The sequence below is a fragment of the Bufo gargarizans genome, chromosome 5 (assembly GCF_014858855.1).
Source record: "Bufo gargarizans isolate SCDJY-AF-19 chromosome 5, ASM1485885v1, whole genome shotgun sequence".
Taxonomy (NCBI): Eukaryota; Metazoa; Chordata; class Amphibia; order Anura; family Bufonidae; genus Bufo; species Bufo gargarizans.
In genome coordinates this window covers 342612862-342639518 of record NC_058084.1, presented here as the reverse complement: position 1 = coordinate 342639518, position 26657 = coordinate 342612862, and the positions used below count along the sequence as shown (strand labels likewise).

The 26657-nt window shown below is 45.2% G+C and overlaps 1 protein-coding gene across 5 annotated transcripts in view; it reads right to left on the bottom strand.

The window, feature by feature from the left end:
* LOC122938794 (cytidine monophosphate-N-acetylneuraminic acid hydroxylase-like) overlaps positions 1–26657 on the bottom strand; it is a 342933-nt gene that overhangs the window by 190477 nt on the left and 125799 nt on the right. For all 5 annotated transcript variants that reach the window (XM_044294574.1, XM_044294572.1, XM_044294576.1 and 2 more), the window contains one exon: positions 10167–10258. In XM_044294574.1, the coding sequence (XP_044150509.1) occupies positions 10167–10258 (92 nt within the window). The remainder of the gene's footprint in view (positions 1–10166; positions 10259–26657) is intronic.

Below are 26657 nucleotides of genomic sequence, written 5' to 3'. Positions count from 1 at the left end.
TGCAGTGCCTGCGCAACGACAGCAGAGTTGCCCACATTTTAACCTGTGCGGACTACTGGGTTGCCACCCTGCTGGATCCACGCTACAAAGACAATGTGCCCACTTTACTACCTGCACTGGAGCGTGATAGGAAGATGCGCGTTGGTAGACGCGCTACTGAGAGCATTCCCAAATGTCACAGGGGAACAAGTGGAAGCCCAAGGCCAAGGCAGAGGAGGAGCAAGAGGTCGCCAAGGCAGCTGTGTCAATGCCAGCTCCTTTGAGGGCAGGGTTAGCATGGCAGAGATGTGGAAAACTTTTGTCAACACGCCACAGCTAACTGCACCACCACCTGATACGCAACGTGTTAGCAGGAGGCAACATTTCACTAACATGGTGGAACAGTACATGTGCACACCCCTCTACGTAACTGACTGATGGTTCGGCCCCATTCAACTTCTGGGTCTCTAAATTGTCCACGTGGCCAGAGCTAGCCTTTAATGCCTTGGAGGTGCTGGCCTGCCCGGCGGCCAGCGTTTTGTCTGAACGTGTATTCAGCACGGCAGGGGGCGTCATTACAGACAAACGCAGCCGCCTGTCTACAGCCAATGTGGACAAGCTGACGTTCATAAGAATGATCCAGGCATGGATCCCACAGGATCTGTCCGTCCCTTGTCCAGATTAGACATTAACTACCTCCCCTTAACCATATATTATTGGACTCCAGGGCACTTCCTCATTCAATCCTATTTTTATTTTCATTTTACCATTATATTGCGAGGCTACCCAAAGTTGAATGAACCTCTCCTCTGTCTGGGTGCCGGGGCCTAAATATATGCCAATGGACTGTTCCAATGTTGGGTGACGTGAAGCCTGATTCTCTGCTATGACATGCAGAATGATTCTCTGCTGACATGAAGCCAGATCCTCTGTTACGGGACCTCTCTCCTCTGCCTGGGTGCTGGGCCTAAATTTATGAAAATGGACTCTTACAGTGGTGGGTGACGTGAAGCCTGATTCTCTGCTATGATATGAAGACTGATTCTCTGCTGACGTGAAGCCAGATTGTCTGTTACGGGACCTCTCTCCTCTGCCTGGGTGCTGGGCCTAAATATATGCCAATGGACTGTTGCAGTGGTGGCTGACGTGAAGCCTCATTCTCTGCTATGACATGCAGACTGATTCTCTGCTGACATGAAGTCAGATCCTCTGTTACGGGACCTCTCTCCTCTGCCTGGGTGCTGGGCCTAAACTTATGAAAATGGACTCTTACAGTGGTGGGTGACGTGAAGCCTCATTCTCTGCTATGACATGCAGACTAATTCTCTGCTGACATGAAGCCAGATTGTCTGTTACGGGACCTCTCTCCTCTGCCTGGGTGCTGGGCCTAAATTTATGACAATGGACTGTTGCAGTGGTGGGTGACGTGAAGCCTGATTCTCTGCTATGACATGCAGACTGATTCTCTACTGAGATGAAGCCAGATTGTCTGTTACGGGACCTCTCTCCTCTGCCTGTGTGCTGGGCCTAAATATATGCCAATGGACTGTTGCAGTGGTGGCTGACGTGAAGCCTCATTCTCTGCTATGACATGCAGACTAATTCTCTGCTGACATGAAGCCAGATTGTCTGTTACGGGACCTCTCTCCTCTGCCTGTGTGCTGGGCCTAAATATATGCCAATGGACTGTTGCAGTGGTGGCTGACGTGAAGCCTGATTCTCTGCTATGACATGCAGACTGATTCTCTGCTGACATGAAGCCAGATTGTCTGTTACGGGACCTCTCTCCTCTGCCTGGGTGCTGGGCCTAAATATATGCCAATGGACTGTTGCAGTGGTGGGTGACGTGAAGCCTCATTCTCTGCTATGACATGCAGACTAATTCTCTGCTGACATGAAGCCAGATTGTCTGTTACGGGACCTCTCTCCTCTGCCTTGGTGCTTGGCCTAAACTTATGAAAATGGACTGTTGCAGTGGTGGGTGACGTGAAGCCTGATTCTCTGCTATGACATGCAGACTGATTCTCTACTGACATGAAGCCAGATTGTCTGTTATGGGACCTCTCTCCTCTGCCTGTGTGCTGGGCCTAAATATATGCCAATGGACTGTTGCAGTGGTGGCTGACGTGAAGCCTCATTCTCTGCTATGACATGCAGACTAATTCTCTGCTGACATGAAGCCAGATTGTCTGTTACGGGACCTCTCTCCTCTGCCTGTGTGCTGGGCCTAAATATATGCCAATGGACTGTTGCAGTGGTGGCTGACGTGAAGCCTCATTCTCTGCTATGACATGCAGACTGATTCTCTGCTGACATGAAGCCAGATTGTCTGTTACGGGACCTCTCTCCTCTGCCTGGGTGCTGGGCCTAAACTTATGAAAATGGACTCTTACAGTGGTGGGTGACGTGAAGCCTCATTCTCTGCTATGACATGCAGACTAATTCTCTGCTGACATGAAGCCAGATTGTCTGTTACGGGACCTCTCTCCTCTGCCTGGGTCCTGGGCCTAAATTTATGACAATGGACTGTTGCAGTGGTGGGTGACGTGAAGCCTGATTCTCTGCTATGACATGCAGACTGATTCTCTGCTGACATGAAGCCAGATTGTCTGTTACGGGACCTCTCTCCTCTGCCTGTGTGCTGGGCCTAAATATATGCCAATGGACTGTTGCAGTGGTGGCTGACGTGAAGCCTCATTCTCTGCTATGACATGCAGACTAATTCTCTGCTGACATGAAGCCAGATCCTCTGTTACGGGACCTCTCTCCTCTGCCTGGGTGCTGGGCCTAAATTTATGAAAATGGACTCTTACAGTGGTGGGTGACGTGAAGCCTGATTCTCTGCTGACATGAAGACTGATTCTCTGCTGACATGAAGCCAGATTGTCTGTTACGGGACCTCTCTCCTCTGCCTGGGTGCTGGGCCTAAATATATGCCAATGGACTGTTGCAGTGGTGGCTGACGTGAAGCCTCATTCTCTGCTATGACATGCAGACTAATTCTCTGCTGACATGAAGCCAGATTCTCTGTTACGGGACCTCTCTCCTCTGCCTGGGTTCCGGGGCCTAAATATCTGAGAATGGACTATTCCAGTGGTGGGTGACGGGAAGCCAGATTCTCTGCTATGGGACCTCTCTCCAATTGATTTTGGTTAATTTTTATTTATTTAATTTTCATTTTAATTCATTTCCCTATCCAAATTTGTTTGCAGGGGATTTACCTACATGTTGCTGCCTTTTGCAGCCCTCTAGCCCTTTCCTGGGCTGTTTTACAGCCTTTTTAGTGCCGAAAAGTCCGGGTCCCCATTGACTTCAATGGGGTTCGGGACGAAGTTCGGATCGGGTTCGGATCCCGAACCCGAACATTTTCGGGAAGTTCGGCCGAACTTCTCGAACCCGAACATCCAGGTGTTCGCTCAACTCTAGTTACAAGGCTTAGAAGTTTAGAAGCAGATTTTTAGGGACCACTACAGGTCTGAAGTCACTTCGCGAGGCTTACATAATAGAAACCACCCAAAAATGACCCCATTCTATAAATTACACCCCTCAAGGTATTCAAAACTGATTTTTACAAACTTCGTTAACACTTTAGGTGTTGCACAAGAGTTATTGGCAAATGGGGATGAAATTTGAGAATTTCATTTTTTTGCCTAATTTTCCATTTTTACCCATTTTTTCCACTAACAAAGCAAGGGTTAACAGCCAAACAAGACTGTATCTTTATTGCTCTGACTCTGCCGTTTACAGAAACACCCCATATGTGGCCGTAAACTACTGTACGGCCACACAGCGGGGCGTAGAGTGAAAGGTGCGCCGTTTGGTTTTTGGAAGGCAGATTTTGCTGTACTGTTTTTTTTTTACACCATGTCCCATTTGAAGCCCCCCTGAGGCACCCCTAGAGTAGAAACTCCACAAAAGTGACCCACCTAAAAAAACTACACCCCTCGAGGTATTCAAAACTGATTTTACAAACATTGTTAACCCTTTAGGTGTTGCACAAGAGTTATTGGCAAATGGAGATGAAATTTGAGAATTTCAATTTTTTGGCAAATTTTCCATTTTAATCCATTTTTTCCAGTAACAAAGCAAGGGTTAACAGCCAAACAAAATGCTATATTTATTGCCCCGATTCTCTAGTTTTCAGAAACACCCCATATGTGGCCGTAAACTACTGTACGGGCACACAGTAGGGCGTAGAGGGAAAGGTGCGCCGTATGGTTTTGGAAGGCAGATTTTGCTGGAGTGTTTTTTTTTTACACCATGTCCCATTTGAAGCCCCTCTGATGCACCCCTAGAGTGAGTAGAAACTCCATAAAAGTGACCCATATAAGAAACTACACCCCTCAAGGTATTCTAAACTGATTTTACAAACTTTGTTAACCCTTTAGGTGTTCCACAAGATTTAATGAAAAATAGAGATACAATTTCAATATTTCACTTTTTGGGCAGATTTTCCATTTTAATAATTTTTTTCCAGTTACAAAGCAAGGGTTAACAGCCAAACAAAACTCAATATTTATGGCTCTGATTCTGTAGTTTACAGAAACACCCGATATGTGGTCGTAAACCGCTGTACGGGCCCACGGCAGGGCGCAGAAGGAAAGGAATGCTATACGGTTTTGGAAGGCAGATTTTGCGGGACCGTTTTTTTGACACAATGTCCCATTTGAAGCTCCCCTGATGCACCCCATGAGTAGAAACTCCCAAAAATTGACCCCATTTTAGAAACTCTTCCATACAGCGGTCCGTATTGTCTGTTACGGGACCTCTCTCCTCTGCCTGGGTGCTGGGCCTAAATATATGCCAATGGACTGTTGCAGTGGTGGGTGACGTGAAGCCTCATTCTCTGCTATGACATGCAGACTAATTCTCTGCTGACATGAAGCCAGATTGTCTGTTACGGGACCTCTCTCCTCTGCCTTGGTGCTTGGCCTAAACTTATGAAAATGGACTGTTGCAGTGGTGGGTGACGTGAAGCCTGATTCTCTGCTATGACATGCAGACTGATTCTCTACTGACATTAAGCCAGATTGTCTGTTACGGGACCTCTCTCCTCTGCCTGTGTGCTGGGCCTAAATATATGCCAATGGACTGTTGCAGTGGTGGCTGACGTGAAGCCTCATTCTCTGCTATGACATGCACAGATGTCAGCCGTTTATACCAGGGTGCTGGTATACCCACTGGCCACCAATCGCGATCACTTTGGGGCCACATTTCAGCAGGCCTACGTACCTGGAAGGGAGGTCGCGGTTGATGAGTCTCTCGTTGCGTTCAAGGGGAGACTCAGTTTCCGCCAATACATTCCCACAAAGCGGGCGAGGTATGGCGTGAAGCTATACAAAATTTGTGAGAGTACCTCAGGGTACACTTACAAATTTCGTGTGTACGAGGGGCGAGATTCCCGGATTCAACCACCAGAATGTCCCCCCACTCTGGGTGTTACCGGGAAACTCGTGTGGGACCTTATGTACCCACTGCTGGATAAGGGTTACCACTTGTACGTGGACAACTTTTATACCAGCATTCCCTTGTTCAGGTCCCTTGCCGCCAGATCCACGTTCGCTTGTGGGACCGTGCGGAAAAATCAACGCGGCCTCCCTGCCTACCCCCTCCAGGTACCTATCCCCAGGGGTGAGACCCGTGCACTTACCAGTGGAAACCTGTTGCTGGTCAGGTATAAGGACAAGAGGGATGTCCTTATGCTGTCCACAATCCACGGTAACAGCACCACCCCAGTCCCTGTGCGAGGTACCGCGGCAACGGTCCTCAAGCCCGATTGTATCGTCGACTACAATCGGTATATGGGAGGAGTTGATCTCTCTGATCAAGTCCTCACGCCATATAACGCCATGCGCAAAACCCGGGCATGGTACAAAAAAGTTGCGGTCTACATGGTGCAGGTTGCCATGTACAACTCTTTTGTACTATCCCGAAGCGCTGGCAGCACAGGGACATTCCTCCAATTCTATGAGGCAGTCCTCAAAGACCTGATCTTTTCGGACCGGGAAAGAGCAGGCCGGAGTACCTCGGGAACTGGAGGCGCCCGGATCGTCCCTGGCCAACACTTTCCAGGTGTGGTCCCCCATACTGGAAAGAAGGGACGAACCCAAAAAAAGTGCAGAGTGTGTCACAAGAGGGGGATACGGAAGGACACCACCACTCAATGTGACACGTGCCCCGATCATCCGGGCCTCTGCATTATCGATTGCTTCAGGGAGTATCACACTTCCATGGAGTACTAAATTTTTATAATCCCCAACAGTTCACTAGAGAACATAAAACACTATGGCTCTCAGACTTTGGAGACACGAAAACAATTTTTCTTTCCCCAAAAAATATTAGTTTTAGTGCAGGCATCCTCAAACTGCGGCCCTCCAGATGTTGTAAAACTATAACTCCCAGCATGCCCAGACAACCTACAGCCATCATCAGGGCATGGTGGGAATTGTAGTTTTACAACATCTGGAGGGCCGCAGTTTTAGGATGCCTGCTTAGTGTCTCCAAAGTATGAGAGCCATACATATTGGGCATCGTCGCGTGCGTAAAAGTCGTCGCTATAAAAATAACTTTTTACCAAACGCCTCGGATGAACGGTGTTAAAAATATAAAATAAAAACGGTGCCAAAACACCTATTTTTGGGCAAAATTTAAATTTAAATCCATTTTGCCGGTAATATAGCAAGGGTTAACAGCCAAACAAAACTAAACATTTATTGCCCCAATTCTGTAGTTTGCAGAAACACCCCATATGTGGTCGTAAATGGCTATATAGCCGCACGGCAGGGCATAGAACGAAGGGAACTCCATACGGTTTCTGGAAGGCAGATTTTGATGGACAGTTTTTTTTTTTTACACCATGTCCCATTAGAAGCCCCCCCCTGATGTAGCCTAGACTAGAAACTCCAAAAAAGTGACCCCATCTAAGAAACTACACCCCTCAAGGTATTCAAAAATTACTTTACAAACTATGTTAACCCTTTAGGTGTTCCACATAACTAAATAGCGAATGTAGAAACAATTTTAGAATTAAATTTTTTTGTTACATTGCCTCAAAAAAGAGTAATATAGAGCAACCAAAAATCTAATTTACCCCAAAAATTGTCCCAAAACAACAACCACCTTATCCTGTAGTTTCCTAGATGGGGTCACTTTTATGGAGTTTCTACTCTAGGGGTGCATCAGGGGGCTTGAAAGGGTACATGGTGTAAATAAACCAGTCCAGCAAAATCTGCCTTCCAAAAACCGTATGGCGTTCCCCTTCTTCTATGTCCTGCCGTTTAGCCAAACAGTAGTTTACGACCACATATGGGGTGTTACTGCAAACTACAGAATCAGGGCAACCCATTTTGAGTTTTGTTTGGCAGTTAACCCTTGTTTTACTCCTGGAAAAAACTGATTATATTGGAAAATTTTCCCAAAAATAGAAATTTCTAAATTGTTTCTCCATCTGCCATTAACTCTTGTGGAACAGCTAAAGGGTTAACAAAGTTTGTAAACCCAGTTTTGAATACCTTGAGGGGTGTACTTTCTTAGATGGAGTCACTTTTTTGAAATTTCTATTCTAGGGGTGCAACAGGGGGCTTCAAATGGGACATGGTATAAACAAAACCAGTCCTGCAAAATCTGCCTTCCAAAACCCATATGGTGTTCCCCTCCTTCTATGTGCTACCGTTCGGCCAAACAGTAGTTTACGACCACATATGGGGTGTTTTTGCAAACTACAGAATCAGGGCAACCCATTTTGAGTGTTGTTTGGCAGTTAACCCTTGTTTTACTCCTGGAAAAAATTGATTATATTGGAAAATTTTCCAAAAAATAGAAATTTCAAAATTGTTTCTCCATCTGCCATTAACTCTTGTGGAACACCTAAAGGGTTAACAAAGTTTGTAAACCCAGTTTTGAATACCTTGAGGGGTGTACTTTCTTAGATGGAGTCACTTTTTTGAAATTTCTATTCTAGGGGTGCAACAGGGGGCTTCAAATGGGACATGGTATAAACAAAACCAGTCCTGCAAAATCTGCCTTCCAAAACCCATATGGTGTTCCCCTCCTTCTATGTGCTACCGTTCGGCCAAACAGTAGTTTACGACCACATATGGGGTGTTTCTGTAAACTACAGAATCAGGGCAACCCATTTTGAGTGTTGTTTGGCAGTTAACCCTTGTTTTACTCCTGGAAAAAATTGATTATATTGGAAAATTTTCCAAAAAATAGAAATTTCAAAATTGTTTCTCCATCTGCCATTAACTCTTGTGGAACACCTAAAGGGTTAACAAAGTTTGTAAACCCAGTTTTGAATACCTTGAGGGGTGTACTTTCTTAGATGGAGTCACTTTTTTGAAATTTCTATTCTAGGGGTGCAACAGCGGGCTTCAAATGGGACATGGTATAAATAAAACCAGTCCTGCAAAATCTGCCTTCCAAAACCCATATGGTGTTCCCCTCCTTCTATGTGCTACCGTTCGGCCAAACAGTAGTTTACGACCACATATGGGGTGTTTCTGCAAACTAGAGAATCAGGGCAACCCATTTTGAGTGTTGTTTGGCAGTTAACCCTTGTTTTACTCCTGGAAAAAATTGATTATATTGGAAAATTTTCCAAAAAATAGAAATTTCAAAATTGTTTCTCCATCTGCCATCAACTCTTGTGGAAGACCTAAAGGGTTAATAAAGTTTGAAAAAACAGTTTTGAATACCTTGAGGGGTGTAGTTTCTAGAATGGGGTCATTTTTGGGAGGTTTCTATTATCTAAGCCTCACAATATGACTGCAAACCTGAACTGGTCCATAAAAAGTGGGATTTTGAAGATTTCTCAAAAATTTCAAAATTTGCTTCTAAACTTCTAAGCCTTGTAACATCCCCAAAAAATAAAATATCATTCCCAAAATGCTACAAACATGAAGTAGACATATGGGGAATGTAAAGTCATCACAATTTTTGGGGGTATTACTATGTATTACAGAAGTAGAGAAACTGAAACTTTGAAATTTGCTAATTTTTCAAAATTTTTGGTAAAAAATGTATTTTTTTATGCAAAAAAATTAACTTTTTTGACCCAATTTTAGCAGTGTCATGAAGTACAATATGTGACGAAAAAACAATCTCAGAACGGCCTGGGTAAGTCGAAGCGTTTTAAAGTTATGAGCACTTAAAGTGACACTGGTCAGGTTTGCAAAAAATGGCCTGGTCCTGAAGGTGAAAATGAGCCTGGTCCTAAAGGGGTACTTGTACACCCTGTGTCCGGAAGAGGTTAAAGGGCCCTGTGACTGTACCCTGACAAACACATCACGAACAAAACTATAGACTATCACCTACACCTGACCCAGCCATTGCATAATTTGGCGTCAGAGTGCATATCCCGGTCCGGATCACAGCAGAAACACCACACCGAGCATAGAAGGGAAGCAGGCCTGAGAACTAGAGAAGGAAGAGGGACTCCTCCTAGTGAAAACCCTAACCAAAATCCTGAATGACAACCAGTATGAATAGACCCCAAAGGTAGGGGAGTTCATATGCAGGAATAACTAGAGTCCTATCTAGCCCTATAGGACCCTGGTACTAATGGCAGGGGCGAGACTACCTGTTTCTCCAAAAGAAAGGACGAACAGGAGTCTACTTCAGGCCTAATACAAACAATAGGAAAATGCAACACACAGAACTCATACAAAATACAAAAGAGAAAGTAAAAACTTAATTTTAAAGAGGCTATGGAAGCACCAGGAACTCAGCCGAGATCCAACAACAAACAATCCACAGGCACAGAAGCTATAAACCACACAGCATAGTGGGAGAAGTAACTATAAGGTAGGTTAAATGACCACATAAGCAACACCTGGAGGCAAGGGGTGTGGCAATTACTAGAAACAGCACAGACACCTATTGATCCACAAAGAAAACCTGTCAGATCAAACCACGTTTTGCCAGTCTTACATATCTCCTGCCACTCACTGTCTCCGGGACGTTTGTATGTCTCGGTATGTCCGTGGCACTTCTTCCATCCTGTAAATTTGCATTTTGTTAAACCATTCCTTATGAGAGGGTCGGGGAGTAGAATTTACAGTTTAGAGGATGCTAGGATATACTTGAAAAGGTTTGATTTTGAGGGGGTTTGTAAAAACACAGTAAAGACAATGATGTTGGTTTGATATAGTTGACTTATAACAGAAATGGATTATTATGTTTATTACCTAGCTCATCTTGGCAGAAACTATCCGGAGGGTTGACGTATTTCATGGTGCTAACATCCAGCTTCCAGTTGTGTTTGGTACAGCGAACAGTTCTAAATTTCATCAGAAAAAAATATATATTAACAAGTTAATAACTACACTATCAGTTTAAAACATGAAATACCTGTTAGGTCGTCAGGTTCGGGTACGGACACAAATACCTTATTACAAACATTTTTTTTCAATGCGTATTGGATCCAGCAAACCCACGTATCTGGCTTCTCCTCACTATGCTAGGCGGAGACTTCTGTTTTGGAGGCAGGCACTATAGTAACAGCCTAGGGAAGTCCTACTGACCGCCCATTTGTGCTGGTGATGTTACCGGGCTCACTACTAGGGTGGAAGTCTCTTCCTAACAAAGTGAGGAGAAGCCTGGTATATCACCGGCAGTAAACAAGTAGATCTTGTACTGCGAGATACAGCACAAGCCAAGGGGGAGCATCGGAGCCAGGAAAAGCTCCAATGCTCCACTCATATAGAGCAAAAGAATAGCTGATATCGGGGTTCAGCTCTGAATCTGGACAACCCCTTGAAACACTGAAGAGGAAACAGTGTTCACACGAGTGCCACGGCCTCTTCAAACAGTTAATCAGCAGGGGTGCCAAGTGTCAGACTCCCACTGATCTGATATTGATTATCTATAGTATTTTGCTGCAATAGCGCAGAATAACTGAAAGGGAGCAATACCTGTGAGGTTATATTCACAAGGAGCAGATTTGTTGCAGAATTTTCTATTTTATTCATCTGAAGACACCTTGCACATGCTGCAGAAACAACTCCATTGAGACATAATGGACAGATTTTCAGTCATGGAAAGTGGTATTTTTTTTAACTCAATGAGGTGGTTTGCTATTAAAAAAGTGACTTTAAAAAAAAAATTGTGCTATAAAACATGCTTTGCACTGCAAGACACATTTTTTATGGCTTGTTAAAGGGACATTTTTTGACTACCTAGTGACCGTATTTGCAGGGCTAGTTCGCAGTCGCAATAAATCCAACATAACTGTGCTACTACGCAGTAAAATTTATATAGTTTAATTCGTTGAACCATTCATATATTCTATATTTGGTCATATGCTCCCATCTAGTGGTTGTTTTTGGTATTGCATTTGTTTTTCTATTATATCTGTGACTCATTTCTTTTCATTGCTCCACCCCTTCTTCTGTGTACCTCACTTCCTGTATCTTCATTCTGCTCCAGGCATTTGCACAAGGTAGACATGTATCCCCATGTAAGCTTGCAAAAGCATCATCTTTTAACCGCACAACACCACAATTCATCTGTTCTGCTGTACTCTGTTATCTGGCTTATAGAATAAAGCAACTTACACGGATAAACTCAGTGTTTGTGAGTTCAAGCTATCTGATAAAGATTGTCCGCAGTGATTATATCTGCTTATACAGGCCAGATATCCCTAGTGAGATCTCACTAGGGATAAATCACTATTACAACAATCTGAGTCTGAATAATAACATAAAAAAACATTGTCCCCTGTAGACATGAGCAAACAAGTTCTTAAAAAAACTAATTTGTATTAACTTTTCAAAATTGCTTCCAGCATCCAAACCAGAAGATTTTTAGGTTTGTTTAGGATTAGGGATGAGCAAAGCGACTTCGGATGAAACATCTGAAGTCGATTCGCATAAAACTTCGTTGGAACTGAACCCGAGTTTGGGAAAAATATATATTTTTTTTTTTACAGTATAAATCAATTTCTGGTTATTATGTGAAGTCTCACGAGACTTTGCGAAGTAATAACTTTGGCTCATCGGAGCCAATACAGTATTAAAACAAAGTTTTATGTGAATCGACTTCAGATGTTTCTTGTTATTGGGGTGCAAGTGCTGTTTGATACAGCCATTAACAGGGTTTATTACAAGAAAATATTTCTATGTCTTAGTTGCCCTTGTGCTGTGCAGTTATATGTTCTAAAGCATTTTTTGGCTTCTATTAGTGGGAACAAAAGGGCTTATTAGCTGTTGCTTGGTAAGTAAGAAAATTACAGCCCATTTTGGCATGAATTAGTGGCAAAAAATATATATATATTTGCCGTTCAGCGGTGCAGTTATATGTTCTAAAGCCCTTTTTGGCATGTATGAGTGGGAAAAATAAATATATATTTGCCGTTCAACGGTGCAGTTATATGTTCTAAAGCAGGCATGTCAAACTCGCGGCCCTCCAGCTGTTGCAAAACTACAACTCCCAGCATGCCCGGACAGCCTACAGGCATCAGCCTACAGCAGGGCATTGTGGGAGTTGTAGTTTTACAACAGCTGGAGGGCCGCAGTTTGACATGCCTGTTCTAAAGCCTTTTTGGCGTGTATTAATGTAAAAAAATAAAAAAAAGTCGCAGCGAGAGGTCTGAGCTTCCGGTGTCATCTAGTGGTCGTGTCTTCACCATCAACCCAGCGGTTCTTGAATGGTTAACTCGGTCATCCACTTCTTCCCAAGTGACATCAGACAACCCCAGCCAAGAGTCGGTGGGTTCGTCAGACACAACCCTTAGTTGGCATGGCCTCACCTGTCCTCAACCTGCCTCTGTCCTTTTCTGTTCCCTCAGCCAGAGAAGTATTATATGCTGTGGGCTCAGCTCCACTATACAGCAAGGACGAGCTACTAGAGGACAGTCAGCAGCTATTGGCCAGCCAAGATGTGGAGGAGACATCTGTTGCTTCCTCTGGTAGGCGGGCAAGTAGTGATGAGGAGTGTGGCATGGGAGCTAGTGTTTTGCGAGAGGTCAGGCTCCTGACCCAGAAACTGTTGAGGAGGACATCAGTGATGTGCACGCAGTGCTCGATGATGATGTAGCTGATCGCACTTGGAAGCCGGGTGAATTAGGGGCTTCATCATCATCGGGAGAAGATGGTGGCAGCTTGCCCGTGAGGCAGCAGCGGAGCCAGCAAGTCGCTAGCGTGGCTGGGAGTCAGCAAGGTGGCAGCAGTGGGAGGTCGGGAACCAAACGTGCCCAGGGTAGACCACTCGCTTCGCCGGAGCCTACATGCCGGGAAAGTAGCGGTGCAGGGGTTCACGGAAGCTGCGGTGATAATAGTCAGTCAGTGCGGAGTGTTGGGGGTAAAATTACCCACTCGGCGGTGTGGCAATTTTTTTGTTAAGCCGCAGGAGGAGGTGAACAAGGCCATTTGTAGACTTTGTGGGCAGTAGGTGAAGCGTGGCCAGGATACCAGTGTTGGTACCACGGCCTGGCGTCAACATAAGCAGCGTCACCATAAAGTGGCCTGGTAGAACCGTGGCTCCGATGTGGTAGTCCAGCCAGCTGCAGCAACTGCATCACCCAAAGGCACGCAAACAATTACAAGCAGTCAAGGCTCAACCACCTCAGCCGAAGGGAGCGGTCTATCCTTCCCAACTTCTGCTGGTCCTGATGCTCCTGCAACTACTTTACATCAGTCATTCCGTCAGCAATTGATCACCAAAGCGATTGCCAAGAGACAACAGTATGCGTGCACTCATCCAACGGCGCAGAAGCTGAAAGTGCTCCTGGCCAAGTCGCTGGTGCTGACATCCCTCCTTTTCCAAGTGGTGGACTCTGCACGGCAGCGCCAATGTGTGGAGCTGTAAATACGGTCAGGGACAATACATGTCCTTTACGGCCCACTGGGTGAATGTGGTTCCTGCACAGCCACACTAGCAACTTGGCCAGGTGACGACGCTTCCGCCTCCACGTTGTCACGCCATTGGTCCTGTGACAATGTCTGCCTCTGCCTCATCATCCTCCACCGTGTCCTCAGCCTCTACTGCAGGGACAATTCACAGTGCCCTGCCAGCATACCACATGTGCAGGACACAGCGGTTTCACTCTGTTCTGCACCTCATTTACATAGAATGTGTCGGCAGATAAGAACCATTTGGCCCATCTAGTCTGCCCAATATACTAAATACTATGGATAGCCCCTGGCCCTATCTTATATGAAGGATGGCCTTATGCCTATCACATGCATGCTTAAACTCCTCCACTGTATTTGCAGCTACCACTTCTGCAGGAAGGCTATTCCATGCATCCACTACTCTCTCAGTAAAGTAATACTTCCTGATATTATTTTTAAACCTTTGCCCCTCTAATTTAAAACTATGTCCTCTTGTAGCAGTTTTTCTTCTTTTAAATATTCTCTCCTCTTTTACCTTGATGATTCCTTTTATGTATTTAAAAGTTTCTATCATATTCCATCTGTCTTGTCTTTCTTCCAAGCTATACATGTTAAGGTCCTTTAATCTTTCCTGGTAAGTGTTATCCTGCAATCCATATACCAGTTTAGTAGCTCTTCTCTGAACTCTCTCCAAAGTATCAATATCCTTCTGGAGATATGGTCTCCAGTACTGAGCACAATACTACAAATGAGGTCTCACTAGTGCTCTGTAGAGCGGCATGAGCACCTCCCTCTTTCTACTGGTAATTCCTCTCCCTATACACCCAAGCATTCTGCTAGCATTTCCTGCTGCTCTATGACATGGTCTGCCTACCTTTAAGTCTTGTGAAATAATGATCCCTAAATCCCTTTCCTCAGATACTGAGGTTAGGACTGTATCACTGATTTTATATTCTGTTCTTGGTTTTTTTTACGTCCCAGGTGAATTATCTTGCACTTATCAACATTACATTTTAGTTGCCAGATTTTTGACCATTCCTCTAGTTTTCCTAAGTCCTTTTCCATTTAGTGTATCCCTCCAGGAACATCAACCCTGTTACAAATCTTTGTGTCATCAGCAAAAAGACACACCTTACCATTGAGGCCTTTTGCAATTTTGCTGATAAAGATATTAAACAATTTGCCTGGGTGAACGGAGTCACACAGGGGAGGAACTGCTCCGTATCCTTCATCAAGAATTCAAATCCTGTCTTTCTCCGGGACAGCTCAAAATCGGAACCATGGTGACCGACAACAGGATGAACATGGTGTTGGCTCTGTGTCACGATGGGCTGAGCCATGCGCCCTGCATGGCACATGTGTTCAATCTGGTTGTCAAACGGTTCCTGAAGTCTTCCATCCATCTGTAAGACATCCTAAAAATGGCCAGCCACTCGTACACTGCAAAGCACACCCTCCTTGAGCTGCAGTGGCAGAACGGCATCCCCCAACATAGGCAAATATGCGACGTTTCCACCCGTTGGAATTCCGCCCTTCATATGTTGGACCGACTATACGAACAGAGAAAGGCCATAAACTATTTCTTGATGATCCAAGTGGACAGGAGTACTCCCCTGTGTAACTCAAATGTCAGCCAGTGGCAGCTCATGCATGACACTTGCCGTTTGCTCAGGTCTTTTGAGTAGGCCACGTTCTTTGTCAGTTGCCAGGACTACGGGATGAACAACGTCATTCCACTGCTTCATGTCCTGGAACAGAAGTTGGTAAATCTGGCTGGTCAGGGGACTGTAGACGTGGCGCCTAAATCTCACTGGAGGAGGAGGACATTGGAGCACAAACAATGTGTAGCAAAATGGGTGGAGCAGTCAGAGGAGCTACAGGGCGATGAGGAAGACGAGGCAGAGGGCCCAGACACACCGTGGCAGTATGCAGTGGAGATACAGGCAGGGAGTCCCTCCGAGTCACTTGCACAAATGGCCCGATGCATGCTCACTTGCTTGCGTAGTGACAACCGAATTGTCACCATTTGGCAGAGGGATGACTTCTGGCTCTCCACCTTGTTGGACCCTCGCTACCGGTCCAAAATGGGGGCCTTTTTTACACCTGCTGAGAGGGAGGACAAACTGAACTACTATAGAGACATCCTATGTAGTCAGTTGGCCACTGCCTATGTGCGCCATCGTCCATCCTCTTGCAGGGGGGGGGCCTCTGTGCTCACGGGGTTGAAGTTTTGGAAAACAGCATATCTATGTCTTACAATACACAGGGTAGCAAGTAATATATATAAATGATAACATAAGATACTAGGCAAATATCTGCATCTGTGTAGCATCTCCACACAGTTCAAATGTAATATGTTTTGAGTTGAAGCTTGGGAAAACGGCATATACTTGTCTTACAATACGTGAGATAGTACACGATAATATCTGTGAGTAATAAAATTAAATATTGGGCATAGATCCATGTTGGTGCATCGCCACACAGTTCAAATGTTATATTTTTGGGATTGAAGTTTGAGAAAACAGCATATACGTGTCTTATAATACATAGGGTCGCATGCAAAAATATCTTTGAGTAATAATTAGAGGTGAGTTTAAAAAAATTATATTTGAACAATTTGTCAACTTTTTCCAAAAAAATTCATTCGATACAAATCCAACAGGCTGAGATTCTCAGGGGTGTAGGGCTCTTTAAAACCCCCACCACTCACGTGCACTTCCGATGCAGACCACAGTGAAGCAGCACGTCGCACGCCTGGCTACCGGTCCATAGGTAAGTGGTCCCTTGCAGCCAGCGGGCCACACGCGCGACACTCTCGCCGGCCGAATGGGTAAGTCAGCCCCCCATCTGCTTCCATGTTCCTGCCTGCCGACTCCCGCCTTCGTCCTACCTCACTCCCCACGTGGGACACCGTTTTCCTTCCTGGCGGCCAGCGCTCGAGATATCACTAGACTGGCTGCCAGACCCAGCCGCTTTCTCCTCGTGGCGCTGCCTCGATTTTTAAATGCCAGCTCACGTTAAACTTTCATACTGACTCCATCACTGCAGTACAAATAATTATTTCACCCTGAGAATGCTTGGACTGGGAGAAAACGTCTGTAAGTGGGTAAGTAACTGGCTCAATGATAGAAAACAGAGGGTGGTTATTAATGGTACATACTCAGATTGGGTCACTGTCACTAGTGGAGTACCTCAGGGGTCAGTATTGGGCCCTATTCTCTTCAATATATTTATTAATGATCTTGTAGAAGGCTTGCATAGTAAAATATAAATTTTCGCAGATGACACTAAACTGTGTAAAGTAATTAACACTGAAGAGGACAGTATACTACTACAGAGGGATCTGGATAGATTGGAGGCTTGGGCAGATAAGTGGCAGATGAGGTTTAACACTGACAAATATAAAGTTATGCACATGGGAAGGAATAATGCAAGTCACCCGTACTTATTAAATGGTAAAACACTCGGTAACACTGACATGGAAAAGGATCTAGGAATTTTAATAAACAGCAAACTAAGCTGCAAAAAACAGTGTCAGGCAGCTGCTGCCAAGGCCAATAAGATAATGGGTTGCATCAAAAGGGACATAGATGCCCGTGATGAAAACATAGTCCTACCACAGTTCTGGGTTCCAGTGAACAAAGCAGACATAGCAGAGCTGGAGAGGGTCCAGAGGAGGGCAACTAAAGTAATAACTGGAATGGGGCAACTACAGCACCCTGAAAGATTATCAAAATTAGGGTTATTCACTTTAGAAAAAAGACGACTGAGAGGAGATCTAATTAATATGTATAAATATATCAGGGGTCAGTACAGAGATCTATCCCATCATCTATTCATTCCCAGGACGGTGACTGTGACGAGGGGACATCCTCTGCGTCTGGAGGAAAGAAGGTATGTACACAAACATAGAAGAGGATTCTTTACAGTAAGAGCAGTGAGACTATGGAGCTCTCTGCCTGAGGAGGTGGTGATGGTGAGTACAATAAACAAATTCAAGAGGGGCCTGGATGTATTTCTGGAGCGTGATAATATTACAGGATCCAGGGAGTTGATCCAGGGAGTTATTCTGATTGCCTGATTGGAGTCGGGAAGGAATTTTTTATTCCCCTAAAGTGAGGAAAATTGGCTTCTACCTTACAGTTTTTTTTTGCCTTCCTCTGGATCAACTTGCAGGATAACAGGCCGAACTGGATGGACAAATGTCTTTTTTCGGCCTTATGTACTATGTTACTATGTTACTATGTTATGGAGGAAGTTTCACACTAGCACTCACGCCTCACATTTGAAGCCTTGCTGCTTTTGGAGATTGTTCAATCATGACAGGGCAACGGGTTCCACGGCATCGCAGCTGTCACACATTTCTGTCTTCATTGCGCCTGACCTGGCGCAAATGAGGATTAATTTGGCAGTCAATTACTGCCAACCATCAGCAGTCCAGGTCTGTGTCTCCACCACCACGTAATCCATAGAGAGTCTCATACCATTGTAGCAGGACGTGGCCGGCACCGGTCAGCTGCGCTGCTCCAGGGGCCAGGACCAACCTTAACGGATCCTTCTTCAGATTCGGACAGGAGCTCCCAAATAGGTAGCATGCTTGGTTCAGTACGGTTGATCCTGCTGATAAAGACGCTTGTTTACAGTCCATTTCCGCAGCCTTGCCACGATGCCATTCTGTTACTTGGTACCACATGTTTCTTGCCACATGCGGCTTCAGTTAAAAAAAAAAAAAAACATTGGGGAGTGTTCAGTTTCAATTTCCGTACGCTGCACTTCTTCCATTCTTTGGGCCAGGCCCCTTGCCCCAGCAGTTCTGGGTTGGCAATTCAGGACAGGAGCTGCATTCCTGCCATCCATGGCCTCCAGTCCACGACTAAGGTCGCATAGGGAGCATCTCAGGGACACCTGCCACGTCGGTCAGGTTATGTTTTTTAAATTTATCTGTCCCAGGTCACGTATCGAGCATCTCAGGGTCACCTGCCACGTCGGTCAGGTTACGTTTGTTAAACTCTCACCTGTCTCAGGTCACGTAGCGAATCTCTCAGGGCCACCTGCCACATTTGGTCAGGCTACGTTTGTTAAATTTTCACCTGTCCCAGGTCACGAAGAGAGCCATTCAGGATCACCTGTCATGTTGGTCAGGTCACGTTTCGTCAATTTCATCTCCGGTCCACTCGATGTCGCCCAGTCCCGCCAAGGCCACCTACCACGGCGGTAGCCTACGTCCTACTCATCATCATTATTTATGCAGCTTACTTTGTTTCAGTATAATGTTTTATTTTCCTGTCATTTATTCAGGTCGAAGCCTTCCGGTCCAGGTAACTAGGGTTTCTTAATCCCTTTCCGGCCCTCTTTTCGTTCACATCTCTTCCTCCCCTTCACTCACCACCGTTCTTTCTTCCGTCACCACCCGCTCCGCATCCCGCTTCTTCATTGTGGAGCCCCACCCGGGTCCTTTAAGTTTCTTGTTTTTGCCTCGCAGCTGCAGACATGTCACAAGTGGTGGACCTAGAAGATGCGCTGTCGGTCCCGGAAACCCAGATGTCAGAGCGAGCCAGTAATGTCTCGCTAATAAGCTGGACGATTCCCAAGCTGATCGCAGAGTTAAATCGTCGGAGGATTCGTCACTCGGCCTCCGCCAGAAAGGCTGAATTATACCGACTGCTTTTCACTGAGACTGCAGCTCCAGCCGAGGAACAGGCTTCGATGTGCACCATCCAGCTCGCCCTGACACAGTGGCATGCCGCGATAAACAACATCACCTCCACGGTGTCTGATATGCAGTCTAGGCTGCTTGCGGTGGAAGCTCGCCCGTCCGCTACCAGTCAACCGGGCCCACAGGCGTCAATCCCCTCCACTTCACGTTGTCTTTCACCAGGTAGGGCTTCGAGTATACCCGACATTGGGCCTTCTCAGTTTGTCCCTGATAACATCAAGGACATCTTAGCTGGGAGGAACATCAACCTGGCCTCCATCCTCATTGTCTTATTAAGTGAATCATGGGTGGCAATCGCCTGTGGCGACATTTCAATTATCCTCAAATCCAAAGATGCCCGACTCAATAAGAAATTATCTATCACTGAATTTGTCCTGGCCTTCAGCCTTTTCAGTTCCTTTTCAGCGAAAGCAGCCACAGCCCTGGCTCAGTTCCAGTACATGACCAACTGGGCTGCGCTGGACATGGAGCCTTTCTGTTGCCACTTTGCAGGGCTTAAGGCTCCAACCTGTGCTTCCTGCCAATCCATCCTTCACGCCTCTGAATGGTGCCCCAATCCCACTCCCCATGACAGGTATCTTCCTGGTCCATCTGGCATCCAAAAACAGTTGCCATCTGTAGATAAACTAGGTAGGCCCATAGTTCTCTTGGGCAGGAGCCAGGTTTGTAATAACTACAACATGGCAGTATGCAACTACAACAAGTGTAGAGCCCTCCACATCTGCTCATTATGTTTCCAAGCTCACCCTCAGTCCACTTGCCCCAAAGGTCAGCCAAACACTCCTGACTAGGCGGGGTCAACATTGATTTACTGGCCACCCTCCTCCTGGGTCATCCCCAACCTCAGTTTGTCCAGTTTCTGGACTCTGGTTTCACAGAGGGTTTCCACACAGGTCTAGTTGCCCTGCCCCAATCCACCTGGGAGGGTGATAACCTTGGGTCAGCCATCAGGGATCCTGTTTCGGTGGATTAACTAATCTCGTCCGAGTGTCTCAAGGGTTTCTTAATTGGGCCTTTCTCCACAGTTCCCTTTGATTTCTGGTGTGTCAGCCCTATTGGAGTTGTGTCAAAAAAATTCTCAAAAAAAAAAAAAAGGTCTCATCTAAGATTTGTCAGCTCCTCATGTTTCCTGCATTACTAGCTTAAACTCTTTAATTCCCTCTGAGGAGTTTTCCATGCACTACTCTTCGGTAGGTGAAGCCATTCAGCTCATCCTTCAGGCAGGCACAGGGGCAAGGTTGGCCAAAGCCGACATTGCAGACTGCTTCAAACTCTTGCCGATTCAGGCACAGTTGTGGAAATTTTACGGGATCAGATGGAGGGACCTGTATTATTCGGCTCTAAAAGCAGTCCCTGGCTGTTCGATCAATTCACCCAGGCACTACACTGGATTTTGGTCAACCAGTGTGACTGTCAGATGGTTGTTCATTACCTGGATGACTTCCTCCTGGTAGAAGAACCAGGCTGTAAACCAAGAAACCTCGCAACTCTCCTGGCAACATTCGCTGCGCTCAATGTCCCTGTCGCGTTTGCAAAAATGGAAGGGCCTGCAACAACGGTCACCTTTTTGGGCATAGTCCTGGATTCTGTCAACATGGAAGCCAGACTTCCAGAAGAAAAATTGTCAGAAATCAAGGAAACAATCTCCAAGGCAGTGTCCTCCAACACTATCACCAAGGCAGAGTTCCAGTCCCTACTAGGCATGCTAAATATTGCCTTGATGGTCGTGCCTCAGGGCCGGGCTTTCATTTCCAGACTGCTCCAGCTACTTCCCGCGGCTCCCGAACAGGATTCCCCTGTTCACTTGGATTCCCAGACCTCGCAATGTGGAAGATGTTTCTGTCTGAGTGGAACGGCGTTTCCATATTCGTTCCTCGTTGGCGGCGATTTGTGGCAAACAATGGTTTGCGAGTTGATGGCCTCCAGAAATGTATTTGTCCAGGGAAGCTCTGAGATCTTCTCCCCTGTTGGAGATTCTGCCAATAGTAGCAGCCGCCCAAGTCTGGGGCAGGCACTGGGCTAACTCCCCAGTGGCCTTCATCACCGACAACCAGTCAGTAGTCGAGATACTGGAAAAAGGCAGATCCAAATCCCCACAAATCATGTCTCTAGTTCGCAAGCTGGTTTGGCTCTCCATGCAGTTCAATTTTCACTTCCTCTGCAACCACATTCAGGGCTCTAACAACCTTGTGGCTGATGCCCTGTCTCGCTTTAATTTCCCTACTTTCTTTCAGGTCATGCGGGACGCAGACCGCACAGGATTGACCCCACCTGCGAGTTGATGGCCTCCAGAAATGTATTTGTCCAGGGAAGCTCTGAGATCTTCTCCCCTGTTGGAGATTCTGCCAATAGTAGCAGCCGCCCAAGTCTGGGGCAGGCACTGGGCTAACTCCCCAGTGGCCTTCATCACCGACAACCAGTCAGTAGTCGAGATACTGGAAAAAGGCAGATCCAAATCCCCACAAATCATGTCTCTAGTTCGCAAGCTGGTTTGGCTCTCCATGCAGTTCAATTTTCACTTCCTCTGCAACCACATTCAGGGCTCTAACAACCTTGTGGCTGATGCCCTGTCTCGCTTTAATTTCCCTACTTTCTTTCAGGTCATGCGGGACGCAGACCGCACAGGATTGACCCCACCTGCCTTTCACTCCCTGCTCATGGATTAAACTTGTACATTGCCTCTGCCAAATCCCTTATTTATAAGTCCTTGTCCACAAACACTGCCAGAAACTACAAAACCGGCTGGAGCACACACCTGCATCCCAGAGGTGACATCGACGAAACAACATACATGACGGCTTTCCTAGCTTACTGCCATACGCAGCTCAAACTGTCCTACAACACCATTAGGTTGTATCTAGCGGGGGTCCAGCATTTTTTCATGCTCGCAAATCCCAATCACAGATCTTTCTTCTGTTCCCAGGCGATCAAAGCAACCCTCAGGGGCATTCAAAAGAGTGGCCAAGAGTCTACCCCGACCAGACAGCCGTTGTCAGGAGACCTGTTAAGAAAGCTATCTAGCTCTTTAGATGGGAATCCTTTTGGGCCCTATATCAACATCATCATCAAAGCTGCCATGTTCCTGAGTTTCTACGGTTTTCTCAGGTTCCTCACGCAAGAACAGAGGTTTAACCAAAGGCCAGGTAGCATGGCACGAGGGGCACTTCGCCCTATCACTGCCGTCCACCAAAACCTCCCAAACTGGTCCTCCGGTGATGACCAGATACTACCGGCCTTTCAATGACTGGTGCCCGTTTAAGGTTTTAAACAAGCTTTTGTCAGCACTTGGTGATGCTCCTCCAGATAGTCCTTTGCTACCCTTCAACAACCATTGTCTCACCTCGTCTCAATTCATCTCACACATCCGCACTTTAACTTCCGGCCTAGATTTTGACCCGAGTCTTATTTCAGGACATTCCTTTCGCATTGGAGCCGCTTCCTCAGCTTCTTGTCAAGGAGTACCCGGGCATATCATAAAGAAGATGGGTAGGTGGCATTCCTCTTGCTTTGTGCGTTACATTCCCAATCCTCACGCAGAGATCTCCAATGCCTTCCACCATCTAGCGTTTGATCCGTATCAGAAAACTAATACTTATTAAAAATCATAATTTACAAACCTCCTATGCTTGCTTTTTTGCCCCCTTATAGGCCTACCCACGCTCATGGCTATGGGCACACCGCTAGCCATCTTTTGTGGGAGGGGCATAGGGCTCTTTAAAACCCCCAGCATATCCTGCACCACTCACGTGCGCTTCCGATGCCCCTCCCTCCCCTTCTTTCAGCATCTCACCTAGGGTATGCCCCCTTATAGGCCTACCCACGCTCATGGCTATGGGCACACAGCTAGCCATCTTCAGTTAGTTTCACGACTTTCAGGTAAGCTGTTTCACCCTTTAGGTCGGGTCAGTATCTCCGCAGCCATGACCACAAATAAATTTGTCAAGAAGTGTGTAAGGTGTCCTATAGTGCAGTGTGTGTGTGTGTGTGTATAGGTTGTCCTCTATATAATGTGTATACGGTTAGTGTAGTCTATATAGTGAGTATAGGGAAAGTGTTGTCTATATAGTGTGTGTATATAGGGTAAGTATAGTCTATTTAGTTTGTCTGTGTAGGGTAAATATAGTCTATATAGTGATTTTTCTTCTTTTTATAGTGGTGGGTGGGTGGCCGGCGCCAAAACTGAATTCCGCACAGGGTGCCAGTTATCCTGAGGCTGGCACTGCTCTGTCCTAATTTCGTACAGAGAAGTCACAGAGCACCTTCACTAGTATAAAATGGAACCTTTAATGGTATTTGTTAAAATACCCCAATTCGTGCCTAAAATCTCTATCCACTTAAGCTAGGTGTATATGGACTATTGCTGGAGAAAGGAAAAATAACTGACCCTCTAGCTTGCCCTATAATCTATTAACTCTGCCTATAAAAACGGAATAACCTTCCCGATAGTGGCGATCCCGGGTCATGAACCTCCTAATCACCCTGTATGGCCCTGACAAGGGATAGATACCACAACCTACAGAGACCCACTATATAACTGTCAGGTGTCAAATGTCAGTGGTCTAAATGTACATCACAAACAAAAAAGATATTTTATCAATAAAGGGTAGTTTCACACAAACTCCATACATATCAATCTGCCCAGTAAGTTGGTATATATAATACTGTATCCATGATGTAACAGCCTACGACCCGACGCGTTTCCCTGATACGTTTTACAGGTATCAGTTCATCAGGGGACTAACATATTTTTTTTATCATTTCCGATTCAATTCAGGGAAAAGAAAAAAATGCCCTTTTATATATATGGATACTATTTTAGTGAATAATTGCCCATACAACTATTGGTCACATATCTTTTAATCAGAAATAACCACTGTAGAAAAAATTAATTTATCATAATGGATGACTCATATCTAATGCTGGAGCATGGATCCATTAGATCCGCTTGAGACACAGATTATGCATATAGCAAATGCTCTTGAGGAACTTATAAATAAACCATGCATATAGGGAAGGTATACAGATATTTCCCCCACCAAATTGCATCAAATTCAAACCTCAATCAGTAGCTATATATTTGGCAGATAATAGCCTAAAAAAAAACTTACATGCTGCTCATATAGGGGTAATCAAAAGCATACTTTCACGTTAGCAACAATATATCTCAAGCTCTAGAATATACTTGCTCCAGCACTAGTTAGAATTTAGGTATTAGCATTGGTGGTGCAGTGGCTGCCTCCATGATGGATAGTCTGGTGCCTGTCCATGCCTGCATGAGCTCGGCATTCCTCTAAATACTCGTGCGCTCTAAAACCGGAAGTCACGTGACCAGAAGGCCTTCGATACCTACTAAATAGATCACAATGTGGTGGTATCAGCTAATAACATAATACTTGTATGGTACTGACAGTTCCTAAAACCATTCAAGACACTAAAAACAAAATATGCACTCACTTCACTGGGGGGTGGTTTGCAGGATAAACTCAAGAGACCTGCAAGACTTTAACCCCCCCTGGCCAGGATCGCATGTAGAATGGTGGAGATAGTTGGCAGAGCAACTTCAAGGCGCCAAAACAATCCCTTTACTAACGAGTAATATGTGGCTCAAACGCGTTTTGGGGGTCCAATATTCCCCCTTTCTCAGAAGCAGTGTGTACAAAAAAAATAAACATAAAGGGGGAATATTGGACCCCGGAAACGCGTTGAGCCACATATTACTCATTATAAGGGTCCATTCACACGTCCGTTGTTTCTTTCCTGATCTGTTCCGTTTTTTGCGGAACAGATCTGGACCAGTTCTGTACCCATTCATTTTCAATGGGTCCTGAAAAAAAATCGGACATTGTGCTGTCCGATTTTTTTCAGGACCCATTGAAAATGAATGGGTACAGAACTGGTCCAGATCTGTTCCGCAAAAAACGGAACAGATCAGGAAAGAAACAACGGACGTGTGAATGGACCCTTAAAGGGATTGTTTTGACCCGCCACCGATATCTGTTCTCTATCCCCTATTTCTGTTTATCCAGTGTATATAGCTGCCTTCCCTTCTATGTTCTTATCTCTATCAACTTTGTAATAACTTTTTTGCACAGCTGGACCTCTGCCCTGTTGGCGTCTGTGGTTCTTCATTATCTAAGGGATTACCATTCCCGGAGATTTGATTAACCTCCTCTTTTTTTCTTTTTTTTATTGCCTTGATTCTACATACAGGGCAGGACAGAATCGTCATTGGGCATATCAATAACTTCCTCTCATATGGATCACTGTCTCTGGACCACTGCTCAACAAGTATTTGGCTACACATTAAAGATATCATTAAAATAGTATTGGTTATGCGTTATCAGTCAATGCCAACTATCAAAAAGGGGGAGGGACAAAGAGGTGGTTACCAACGTCATTATGAAATAATTAGACTGCAGTGTTTGATTACATTTATTCTGCACTGCTGTCACTTCGCCCCTTGGTATACACTAAAGTAGAATGGACGAGAATGGAGACAGGTCCAGCACAAATAAATATCAATCCAACTAATAATGCTTCATTGATTCTGAATCTGTCAGGAATTAAATTGACGGACTCTAAACTAAAAATAATATCTAAAGGTCTATCATTTGTTCCTACAACAAAATTATATGTATTTTAATGGAAAAACCTTTTCATCAGAAAAATCCGCTGGCATAAAATCTTTACGCAAATTAATCGAAAAAAAATACCAGGAACTTGGGATTGAGCTAGAGGACCTACAGGATGGGGAGGATTTAGCCCAATTAATAGAAGAGAATGATAGAGAAATAGCGAAAGGGCCCTTTACTACTGTGAGGAATAAAAGTAGAAAAATGCCAGCAAAAGTGGCAGATCAACATATTGATCTATTTCTTAACTCAGTAATTAGGGATTTGGAACAGCTGGATCAGAATGGCAACACTAGTCATAATAAAAATGATTCAAGCAGTGAGATTGAGTGAGAAGAAGGATTTGATAATCAAACCATCTGATAAGGGAGGGAATATTGTGATATTAAACTTTAACCAATATAAACAATGTTTCTGTCTCTTCTATCTGATGTGAAAAGTTATGTGGACCTGCAGACCCAACTAAACAATATCAATCTGAATTATCGGTATTACTGA